The sequence below is a fragment of the Leiobunum rupestre genome, chromosome 2, assembly GCF_980474605.1.
Source record: "Leiobunum rupestre chromosome 2, qqLeiRupe1.1.hap1, whole genome shotgun sequence".
In the NCBI taxonomy this organism is placed as follows: Eukaryota; Metazoa; Arthropoda; class Arachnida; order Opiliones; family Sclerosomatidae; genus Leiobunum; species Leiobunum rupestre.
The window spans coordinates 27,932,014-27,943,514 of NC_143385.1; the positions used below are offsets into that span (position 1 = coordinate 27,932,014).

The following is an 11,501-nucleotide window of genomic DNA, read 5'->3' on the forward strand; positions in this document are numbered from 1 at the left end:
ATTGGGGTGAGCGAGGTTATTAAAATAGTCTAGGGGTATTTTTTTTTATTAAAGTTAGTCTGTCTAGGGGTATGCTTATACTAAAAGATAACAATGGGGTTGAGGTTTGCCAAGTAAAACAAAACATTTAATAAAGATTTAAGAATAACATTGCCCAATGGGCGAAATAAAACACACAAGAAAAATAAAAGGGAGGACTACGTCCAATAATGCCAAAGGCGTCATATTAAGGCGCCAGTTAGCCTGAAGCCAAATATAAATCGAAATACAAAATTGATATCATAAATGAAAATAAAAATGTTTTACGATATGGTCCAGAGACGGTGGATGCTGCAGGCTCCTTGATGGAAGAACTGGCGATGTCGGTTAGCGAAAATCACGCACTCACATATTATGTACACATGGCGACTCTTTATCGCGAAATCGGGTTCACGCGTTTTTAAAACGAGCGGTCTTCGCGACCCGTACTGGGACTATGTCCCAATTTTAGTTTTGCGACTTTCCGATCTTTATATCTGGAGGTCGTCTTCTCTGGTTGACTTCCAGAGTTCTATTATGTTGAAAAATGTCTAAGTCCGAGTATTTAAACCAGGTCGCAACGTGGTCTTAGAGATCGTCCGTAATTCGGGCCAATCATGACTTCTGAGAGAAGCCCGGGAAAGAGTAACTACCAATCCCTGACCGTGGGATCAGCCACTGTGTCCGGCGTCATCAAAGGTTTGACCCGCGCATCACTTGTCCGTAGAAATGTCAAAAGTGGCGCCACGGCGGCGGCCACCATAAATTATAAAAGTTCACCATGTATGGACGCAAACGTTTTGACAGGGCGATCCCAATTAGGTCGCCCTGTTAAATTAAAAGTGGAATTCCCACGAATTCTCGCGAATAAAATAAAACATACAAAAAGAAAGTATTGGCAACTAGATAGGCAAACCTCTGTGGAATTCTGAATACTCCACTTTGGATGGATGGGGTGGGATATAAATTTGTTTGGGAGAGCTAATCTTCGATACACTCGAGCCGACTGAAAAACTCGAGGATCTTAATCGCGTTTAATGTTCGGGAAAAATGAAAACGACTGGCTTAAGAATGAAACAAACTAACTTTTATTTACATCAAATTGCTAATAATAGTGACCACTCGGGTCCGGTCCAACAAAAACTCTGCCTTACTCCAAAAAAAAACACATCTTTTAATACGGGTCGAGGGCTTGCCGTGGCGCCTCGTCATCGTGGAAAAACCCCAAAAGGGGGGACAGAAACCGCATTTCTAAACAAGCGGCCAAGCTAGGACCGTAACTAAAGGGATTAACGTTCTCGGAAAATCCCCACTCCCTTCATTTTATTCGATGTCTCAATAGGAAGCAAGGTGAGAGAGAACACGAATTTAAACCACAAAGAACGTATTAAGTTTACAAGCACAAATAGAAAAGGTGAACAATCAAAATAATTACAATATATATATATTACGCACAATAATCAACACTCCCCCCAAAAATGATACAAGGTGTTATTTTTCAAAAAGGATTATTTGCGTGTATACAGTTAATTTTCGGTAATTTCTTTTTCATTATTAATCTCTAACGGATATAGGAGTGATATTGGGCGTTTGATCAGGGAGCCGTTTGGCATGCGAACCATACAAGAGCGGATTCGGCCATCTACGCGGTTCACAAAGGATTGTGTTATTCTGCCGAGTTTCCACAAGCCCCTAGGCGTTTTCTCTCCATGAACTAGCACTACGTCATCTTTTTTCATACTCAATTCGTAGTTTACAAGTGGCGCGTGATAAGCGGATCGTAGCTCCTTTAAATATTCGTTTTTAAATCGACCCCATATTCGGTCCATTAAGAATTCGCGATATTTTATTATCTTTTCAAATTCCTGTTGAGATTTCGGTAGTTGGCCTTCTTTTGGACGCTGAGGTGGCAAGGCGGTCAACCGATCACCGATTAAGAAATGAGCCGGCGTTAATGGCATAGGATCTTTCACTTCGCTGTGAACATAAGTGATTGGGCGGGAGTTCGTAATCGCCTCCGTTTCGGCAACCACGGTCTCTAATTCTTGATACGATAGACAGGTTCGTCCCAGGACCTTGCGAAGCGGTGTTTTGACGGTCCTAACCATCCTTTCCCACCAACCACCAACCCAGCTAGCGCGGTCGGTGATAAACCTCCACTGGATACCTCGGTCTCCGTAAAACTCGCGTGCCTCTTGGCTGTTTATATTTTCCCAAATAATTTTGAGATCTTCATCACCGCGTTGGAAGGTCTAGGCGTTGTCGGAAAAAATTATATTAGGTATCCCGCGACGGCTGATGAACCTCCGTAGAGCTAGCAGGAATTCGTGGGTTGTCAGAAATGGGACCAGTTCCAAGTGAACGGCCCGTGTAACGGCACAGGTGCATAACAGTATATAACATTTCTCTGATTGTTCCGCTATCTTGACATATAACGGCCCGCAGAAGTCAATTCCCAAGTTCTGGAAGACGCGAGTTCGATCTACCCTTTCTCTCGGTAATGGCCCCATTGGAGCGGCGCCTGGTTTCGCAAGTTGTCTTCGGCATATCATGCAGCCCTTTATGACCCTTTTCGCCAGTTGCCTTCCGGCGATAATCCAGTAGCGACCTCTAGATTGCGTATAGGTGCTCTGTATTCCCGAGTGAAATACTTCGGCGTGGCTCCTGATAATGAATAACTCTGATAATCTCGAGTCCTTCTTCAATATCGCTGGGTGTTTTTCATCCTCATTTAGGTTTGACTCTTCCAAGCGACCTCCAACGACCAATATTCCATCTTCGTTTAGAAACGGCTTTAGTGTGGCGATAGAGGAATCTTTGTCGATGGTTTCCCCTTTCTCTAACGCCTTGATTTCGGATCCGAAATCAAGTTTTTGCGAGCATCTAATCCAGGAGAATTCGGCATCTTGAATCTCTTCGGCGGTAACAGGCCCAGTTTTTAACGGTTGTCTCTTGACCTTGTGATTGACAAATCGCTTGACATGTATCGTAATTCGGAATATTTTCTTCGCTGAATTGTGCCCCTTTAGGTCTATGATTTTATGTAACCCTCTCTCATCTTTATTCTTGCAGCGGATTACGAGCACTGTTTTTCTTCTTTCCTTCGCGAGTTCTTCTTGGTCTAGTGGTTGATATTTTAGGTCCATAGTGGGCCATTTATATTGCGGCTCCCTTAGAAAGGGTGCTCCTTCCCACCATAGTTTGTTGGTGGTGAGGTCGTTGGCTTTTAACCCTCGTGTTGGGATATCGGCAGGGTTGATAACTCCGGCGCAATGATCCCAACTACGCGGACTGACTAAGGCTTGAATATCGTTAACTCTGTTCTGAACGAATGGTGCCCATTCCCTTTCGCTCCTCTCACCCAATGGAGCGCAATAGTTGAATCTGTCCACAGATAGATGGGTATGTTTTCGTCATCAAGCGCTTCCTTCACCGTTTTTATTAAGCGGGCTCCAAGGTAGCATCCCATAAGCTCTAGGCGGGGTAAACTTAGTTCCTTGTTTAATGGCGCTACTCTCGCCTTTGACGTTACGAACGAGGTGTAAATGTCGTCGGTCACGGTTACGTAACGAATATAAATTACGGCGGCGAACGCCTTTTGACTCGCGTCGCAAAATCCATGCAGTTCGCTGTGGATGACGTCTCCCCTTCCACTAAAATAGCATCTTTCTAAATTGATATTTCTGATATCTGGCATTTCTTTCTTCCACTGATTATACTGGTCGCAAATTTCTCGGGGTAGATCTTCGTCCCAGTTTGCCCTTTCTTGCCATAGTAACTGTAACATCATCTTGGCTCTGATGGTATAAGGTGCAAGCATGCCTAAGGGGTCGAAAATCTGAGCAACGGCTCCCAATAGTTGACGTTTCGTTCCCTTCGATTCGTTTACGAATTTGGCTATCTTCATTAGATTGAACGAAAACCGGTCCATGGTTGGCATCCATAGCAAGCCTAAGATCTTCTCACCTCCAGAACTGGCTTCTCCTTCTAAACGGATTCCTTTCTCTTCCAAGTCACCTCCCTCTCTTGTCCATCTTTCTCTCAACGTCGGCGAATTTGTCTTCCACTTGCGTAAATTCATATTTGCCCCCTTTAAAATCTCCGTTACCTTGACTAGCTTCTCGTGCGCCTTCTCGTCGTCTTGGCCTCCACTCAAAAGATCATCGACATAAAGATCTTCATTGATGCACTTTACGGCTGCCGGTTCTAAGTCGGCGAATTTTTCAGCGTGTAGGCGGATTGTGGCGGAGAGTAGGAAGGGTGACGTAGTAACACCGAAAGGTACTCTAGCCATTCTTAAGACTTGAAATTGGTCTTCGGCCATTTGACCTTGGTTTTCCCTTACCCAAAGGAATCGTACGAAGTCTCGTTCTTCTTCCGCTAAAGCAACCTGAAGGAAGGCTTTCTCTATGTCGGCCATAATTGCTACTCGGTGCCTTCGGAATCTTATGAGTAAATGAAGAATGTTAGGGTTTTGGTTTGGTCCGCTCGATAGGCACGTGTTTAGGGACAGCTTGCCTTTGGCGTGGGACGAAGCGTCTAGAACTATTCGTAGTTTCGTGGTCGAGCTAGATTCTCTTTTGACGGGTTGATGCGGAATGTAGTAGCAATCGGTGACCTTGGGTTCTTCTTCGTTTACTACTTCTACTATTCCCTTTCTTAGCTGGTCTTCGATAATTTCCTTGTAGTCCAAGTATAGAATTGGATCTCGCTTAAAGGTTTTGATGAGGTTCTTCATACGGCTCTCTGCAATTTGCCGGTTGCTCGACAATTGACTTTTCGGAACGACCCATGGAAATTTCACATGATATTTTCCGTCCTTAAAGGTAGTTTCTCTTCTGAATTGTTCTAGGACGGCTTCTCCACTTAGTTTCTTCTCCGGTTGGTCTTGAATCCCCAGTGATTCTAATTCCCAGAACGACCGCAACGTTTTGTTTATCTCAGCAACGTTGTCTTCTAATCCTATCTTCATGCAAATAACCCCGATGTGGTTAACGGGTACGGCTCTCGTCTCTATGGGACCCTGCACGGCCCACCCTAAAATGGTCTCAGTGGCTACTAACGATCCATTTATCCTTTCAATGGGACGGTCAGTGACTACGCCGTAATAGACATCGGCTCCTATTAAAATTCCAATGCTCGAGACGGTGGGCGTGTCTGCCGTTGGTTCATCAGCCAAGATTAAGCTCTTTTCCTTCGCGAAATCTTCGACTTCCTTACAATTAACCAGGGTTGCGGTTTTGCATAAATACGGAACTTCTATCGCCTTGATCCGTAGCGCCTTACTAGGATCTGTCTTATTCTCTATAGCTAGGCTGACGACGTTTCTTCGGACTGAGATTGGTGTTTCATTACCGAAATTTTCTATAGAAACAAATTGTTGACCAATTATCGGTAATTTCAGCTTTCGAGATATCTCTTCTTTGATGAAGGACGCTTGACTGCAATTGTCCAATATGCAGCGGACTAGTTCCTTTCTTCCGGGATCTTCGGTGTTTCTGGCAATCGCCCTCGCAGTACCGAGAAGGACTTCCTTACGGCAACCAACCACTGCTGAGACAACGGACTTCGTGGTGGTGAATTCGGAACCACCTGTACCGGAGCTGTCCCCTTTATTGTCGGGTAATGACCGACGGAGTCGCACCAGGAGGGGCGTTAGCGAGCGCATCGGACTTGTGGGCGGTGTTTTTCTCGCAGAGAGCGGCGTTGTGCCGACCTTGACAAATTTGGCATTTACGGAATTTCGATGTGCACGCCGAAGCTTTGTGTTGCGTACGTGTGCAGATGAAACATCTTTCCATGGTTTTAATAAGCTTCCTTTTTTCTTCTAAACTGTAGTTACGACAGTTCGCGGTTGCGTGGGCATCGGACTTGCAGAAAATGCAATACATTCTGGGCGTCGAGACGTTGGTATTTAGCGCGGCGGCAGTCACGGATGGTATATTTTCGCGTGGTTGGTACCGCTGGAGTTTACCTTTATCGCGTGAGTCACGTGACGTAAGACTTCGCGGTTTGATTTCATCGCCTTTTAAAATCGCGCACGTTTCTCGGCCTTCAACCTCTCTTTTCACAAATCGCACCAACTCGTCTAAATCAAACTCGTTATACTTGTTACAATTCATACTATATCTTAATCGAATGTCATCGGGAAGACACGCGATGATAATTGGGCACAATGAAACACTATTGGCGTCAGTATTGACTCCTAAGGCTTGCAAACTTCTTATATTGGTCTCAATAGAGTTATACAGTTTTCTTAAGGAAACAATGTCTCTAGAGTCCTCCACTCGGGCAAGTTTGCGCATTTTATTCATAAGTTGGTTCACTATCAAATGGGTCTGACCGTATCTTTGTTCTAATAACTGAATAGCTACATCGTAATTCTCATCTGAATCTTCAAACCCTTCTAATAATTCTAAGGCCTCCCCCTCCAAATAGGACAACAAATATCTAAATTTTTCTACATTCCTCAAACCTTGTCTGTTGTGGATAGTCGACTTAAATTGCGACCAAAATCCAGGCCATTTGGTGTATTGTCCTTTGAATTTGTGTAGCACTAACGTGGGAAGTTTTGACTCCACTACGAGAACTGATTCGGTCCTAACGGTGGATTCGGTCACGGCTGGAGAATGTTCCCGGTCGACTGCGGTTGATCTCGTCATGCTGGCGGCTCCTAGCTGCCGAAGTTTTCTTTCGGCTCTTCTTTCGGCTAGATGAACGTTGTCTTCGTACGTCCTAGATTTGTGTTCTTTCTTGATTTCATCTTCGTCGTCGGGTAAAAGTCCGTCGATTTGTTGGTTTAATTCTCGGAGTTGGCTCCTTTTCAATAAGAGCAAAGAAAGCTGATCGGCTATATCTTCGGCGTCGGCGTCTTCATCTTTAATCAGCGTTTCCAACGTTTTTATATTGGTAGTCGTATTACTTCTGGTAATGGTTCGGATGGCCCTTACCCTGACTAATTCGGCTGCGTTTGAATCGGTCATGTTTCACTTCGGAATCTCGTATCACGGCTACCGATTATTAAACGCGCGGAAAGTTCTATAGTTCCTATATCCCGGGTTTAGGCACCAAAATGTGGAATTCTGAATACTCCACTTTGGACGGATGGGGTGGGATATAAATTTGTTTGGGAGAGCTAATCTTCGATACACTCGAGCCGACTGAAAAACTCGAGGATCTTAATCGCGTTTAATGTTCGGGAAAAATGAAAACGACTGGCTTAAGAATGAAACAAACTAACTTTTATTTACATCAAATTGCTAATAATAGTGACCACTCGGGTCCGGTCCAACAAAAACTCTGCCTTACTCCAAAAAAAACACATCTTTTAATACGGGTCGAGGGCTTGCCGTGGCGCCTCGTCATCGTGGAAAAACCCCAAAAGGGGGGACAGAAACCGCATTTCTAAACAAGCGGCCAAGCTAGGACCGTAACTAAAGGGATTAACGTTCTCGGAAAATCCCCACTCCCTTCATTTTATTCGATGTCTCAATAGGAAGCAAGGTGAGAGAGAAAATGAATTTAAACCACAAAGAACGTATTAAGTTTACAAGCACAAATAGAAAAGGTGAACAATCAAAATAATTACAATATATATATATTACGCACAATAATCAACAACCTCAACGTTTTGGGTAAAATTGATGGGAAATGGTCCTTACTTTAAAGAAAATAACAATAGGTAAGAGAGGGAGAGTCGCTAAGCCCAATAAAGATGGTGCCGCGGGACGGCAAGAAGAAAGCGAAGGGGGAACCGTGGCCAGAGGTCCCAGAACGACTTTCTATAGAGAGGGGATCTAGAAAGGGGGTAACCCCATTAACCTGTCAGCTAGACGGCCAGCGTTTAGGCAGGGAAGGGTTGTGGGGATGTTTTCCTGAGAATTTTGAAATGACTAAGCATATACCCAGAGTCGTAAAGTTAAGGATGTGAGAAAAGTGAACTAATGTGAATGTTTAAATTAAATATTAAGGCTATTGATTTTATGCGTTACAATTCGTAAAGACTCTGGAAAAAATGTGATTTCCCATAATTCCCTGCCTAGTTTGAAAATATTCCACCAGGTGTTGTATTCAAACGATAAAGAACTATTTGAGAAAAAAAAATAGTATGGGGCCCGGTTTCAAGAGTTTGCCTACGGCGCAAAAAACAGCTGACGCGTTCCTGTTTGATTATAAATGAGAAAACAAGTAATAAATTGCTACTGTAATTTAAATTAATTGATAATTTAAATGCCGATATTAAATTATGATATGTGACGTAACATTTTGTTTAACTCTTCCCTTCCCCCAGTCACATTTAGTAGCAAAGGAAAAAGCCACCAACGGTCAGTAAATTGATAAATAACGACCAAAGGGTAAAACATACCATATAAAATTTATTTAGAAAACGCTGTATGTACTTCGGCAAATATGCCTCCTTGGCGGTACGATTAGAGGTGTCAATGAGCGAGCCGAGTCGAGTTTCGAGGACGACTCGAAGTTGGATCGGCTCGGTTTACGCTCGACTCGATACGTGCTCAGTTTGTTTTATGGCTTGGTTCGACAAATGATTGAAATAAACTGACTCGGCTCGAGTTCGACTTGGGTGGCGTCTTAGCTCGCCAAACCCTATTTGAGTTGCGCTCGTTTCGTTTAAGACTCGCTCGCCGCATAACTCGCTGAAAATGTCTAAAATCAGACAAAAATTACTGATTAAAAGAATTAGGATATAAGACCGTTAAAGGTCTTTGTTATGTACAGAAACTTCAATTAAGGCCGCTAAATTCAGGGCCACACTGACCAATAGGACGAATGAGATCGCCCCTGTGCCCTGGTTTCAAGAAGCAGTTTTGGCGCCCTTGTTTGGAAATAAAAACCCTACTGTTGACTACAACAACTTCCCCCTGAGACTTCACGTACCCAATCCGACCCTAGCTAAAAGGCCGTTTTAACCAAATTTGGGCCCCAAGGCAAACTTGTGGTGTGGGCCACTGTGGGCCCTCCCTAACAGAGTTGCAACCACTCAAATATGAACATCAATGATCTTACAATATTTGCATTTGCACAATTTATATACTGAAACAGTTTGTCTAGAACATTTCACAGATATCTACCGAAATCTAGTCTTCCAGAGTTTCCATTTCATAAGTGTGACCAACACACATAATCAGTGTTACCAAATAATCAAATATTTCTAAAAATATTCACCCTCGTCAATTTTTTAATTGGAAATAAAATCCTGGATCCAGTAGTTTTTAAAACCATTTTTTATTTTGTGGTGCGGGCCCCGAGGCAATTGCCTCGCTCGCTCGCCTGTAACTAAAACGGCGAAGGTTGCTACACTAATGAAATGAATACATAATAATCAGCTAGCCTTATACCCAAGGCACTACCTTAGGCCTAAGTCATCGAGCGACTTTCGAAGCCTTTTATTCAGGTGGCCGGGTTACAATGCGTAGGAGAGTGGCGGCGGCAAGCCCTGCAAGCCACGCGTGCCAACAGCTCCCTACACTAACTATTACCGTTAACCGCAACAAGTTTTTATGGAAGGTGAAATCAAAAGAAAGCCCCTTAAACCAGTGGGGAGAGAACTTGCAAACTCAACGCAGAAGGAGTTGTTCCGAGTTTTCACCCAGTGCCACAAGCTGGGATCGAACCCGGCTCCTCTTGCTGCGAGGTGAAAGTGCTAAAATAAAGGCCAGCTATACAAAAAGTTTTATATATTCACCCCCATCCATGATTATCGCTGAGCAGGGAACACTAAGACCCTGGAGAGGTACTGTGGGGTAGAAGCTAGCGGCCGGGATAGTTGTATAATTTCCCCCAAATTCCTTACCCCTCCTAGTTTTGAGGAACGGAGTTCGAAACTGCGCATGTGCCGCAGAATATTAGGGACGAGGTCTTTTTACAATGATGACGTTACAAGAATGCGGATTTCAGACTTCCGTCTCTATTAGTGGTCCGCATGGCTCCGGCTCCAGCTCCGGCTCCATCTCCAAATTAAACCCTATCGGCTCCAGTCGGCCCTGGCTTTAATTCCGGTGAAGGCCGGAGCCGGATCTGGAGCCGGCTCCAAATTAAAGGAGCCGGCCCCAATACTTTTATGGTAATTTCTTATGTCTAAGCTTTGGGAGCGTCCATAAATTACGTGAGGCGTTTAGGGTAGGGATGGGATCGATCTGAATCTCACCCAATCTCACGTGGAGGAGAGGGGGGGTTTCGGCAAATATCACGTAATTTTTTCTACAATAACACCTTCATCAGCATGCCCTATGACCTCTATTGCCCAAATGTACGTGGTGATCAGAAAAAGAGATGCTGCAGTACATGCGGTATCTACTTTTCATCCATTACAAGAGCTGCAGAGCACCGGCGTGCGGTCCACAGAGCACCACCTGCACCAGCGCGCAAAGTGTGACCTTCACGGATTGTCACACGCCGAGTTACTGAGCTTCTGTGTTCAAGCGACAACGGTTTAAAGTGGCTAAATCAGAGTGAGGTTGAAGGAGCAGATGATTTTACTGAAAATCATATGGACATGTTGGTTCCAGTAGTCACTCTTGAGACCACACATGAGTCCCCGTGGACTGAATTAGAATTAATATTCTTTTATGAATTTTAGTAGTTCCTTAATACTTAAAATTTATGTGTTCTATTGTTCGATTTTCTCACTGTGATTCTAGACTACGTTTTGTCTAAAAAACTAGTCTTAACTAGTCTTAAATATAAATAATTAAGCAAATTTTTTTAAATAAATCCAACGCAATCAAACCCAGATTAACGTATTTACACTAAAAATACGCATTTTGAAAAAGCTCACTTGATATTAGGAGGGAGGGAGGGGGCGAACCAAATCTCACAACATCTCACCAAGGGGGGAGGGGCACCGAAAAATCACCAAAATCGCCTCACGAAATTAATGGACGCTCCCATTTTTGTTATGAATTTACGAGTCCTAGCAGTGGTACACTCCACTGATAATTTTGTAAATACTAATAATTTAAATCCTAGCAGTAGCAGTGGTACACTTAGAGGCCTGCGCCGATCTGATATTGGTCGGCGGCGGCGTTTGACCCAAAATATACCGGCGGCGGCGGCGTCTTCGGCGTGGCCAAAATGACCGGCGGTGGCGGCGTACGCCGGCGTTTGTATAAATTTTAGAGCTACTTCTTGAAGCGACAGTTTAAAAAACACGCGGTCAGAAGGGCAAGGGAAAATACCAACTCTAACTAGTCCTTCCATGGACTAATTAATGTACTTCGCACAGTGACGCCCCGTTCCAGAATATTTGCGCACCGGGGAAGAAGGAAAATGTGTGAGGGGATGGGAAATACAAATGTAGCTCAGCAGCTAGAAAACACATGAGACTGGCTCAATTTGTAAAACGTTTGTTTTAATGATTTAAAGTGCGAAGTACATTAATTAGTCTATGGTCTTTCCGAGGTAGGCCACTGGCCGGTCGTCAAACGACAACCAAAATTCTTTGCAGTTATGGCTGGTAAAAA

At 43.9% G+C, this 11,501-nt stretch overlaps 2 protein-coding genes across 2 annotated transcripts; both read right to left on the reverse strand.

The window, feature by feature from the left end:
- Nucleotides 1-1,544: 1,544 nt before the first annotated feature.
- On the reverse strand, nucleotides 1,545-2,126 carry LOC149957252 (uncharacterized). The gene has a single exon (XM_090166928.1). It carries the CDS (start codon nucleotides 2,124-2,126, stop codon nucleotides 1,545-1,547), a length of 582 nt encoding a protein of 193 aa, XP_090023054.1.
- Nucleotides 2,127-2,270: 144 nt separating this feature from the next.
- On the reverse strand, nucleotides 2,271-7,001 carry LOC149957253 (uncharacterized). Its single transcript, XM_090166929.1, has 3 exons — nucleotides 5,663-7,001; nucleotides 3,555-5,610; nucleotides 2,271-3,402 (listed from the first exon to the last, which is right to left on the reverse strand). The coding sequence occupies exons 1-3, from the start codon at nucleotides 6,999-7,001 to the stop codon at nucleotides 2,271-2,273; spliced, it is 4,527 nt and encodes a 1,508-aa protein (XP_090023055.1).
- Between the last annotated feature and the right edge of the window lie 4,500 nt (nucleotides 7,002-11,501).

What these genes read in the sequence shown, in the direction of transcription:
- LOC149957252 (XM_090166928.1), bottom strand. Translation starts at nt 2,126, where the DNA reads ATGGTTAGGACCGTCAAAACACCGCTTCGCAAGGTCCTGGGACGAACC.
- LOC149957253 (XM_090166929.1), bottom strand. Translation starts at nt 7,001, where the DNA reads ATGACCGATTCAAACGCAGCCGAATTAGTCAGGGTAAGGGCCATCCGA. An exon ending in GCTCGCTAACGCCCCTCCTG is followed by an intron (nt 5,611 to 5,662) that starts GTGCGACTCCGT and finishes GCTCCGGTACAG; the next exon opens with GTGGTTCCGAATTCACCACC. An exon ending in ACCGACGACATTTACACCTC is followed by an intron (nt 3,403 to 3,554) that starts GTTCGTAACGTC and finishes ATCTGTGGACAG; the next exon opens with ATTCAACTATTGCGCTCCAT.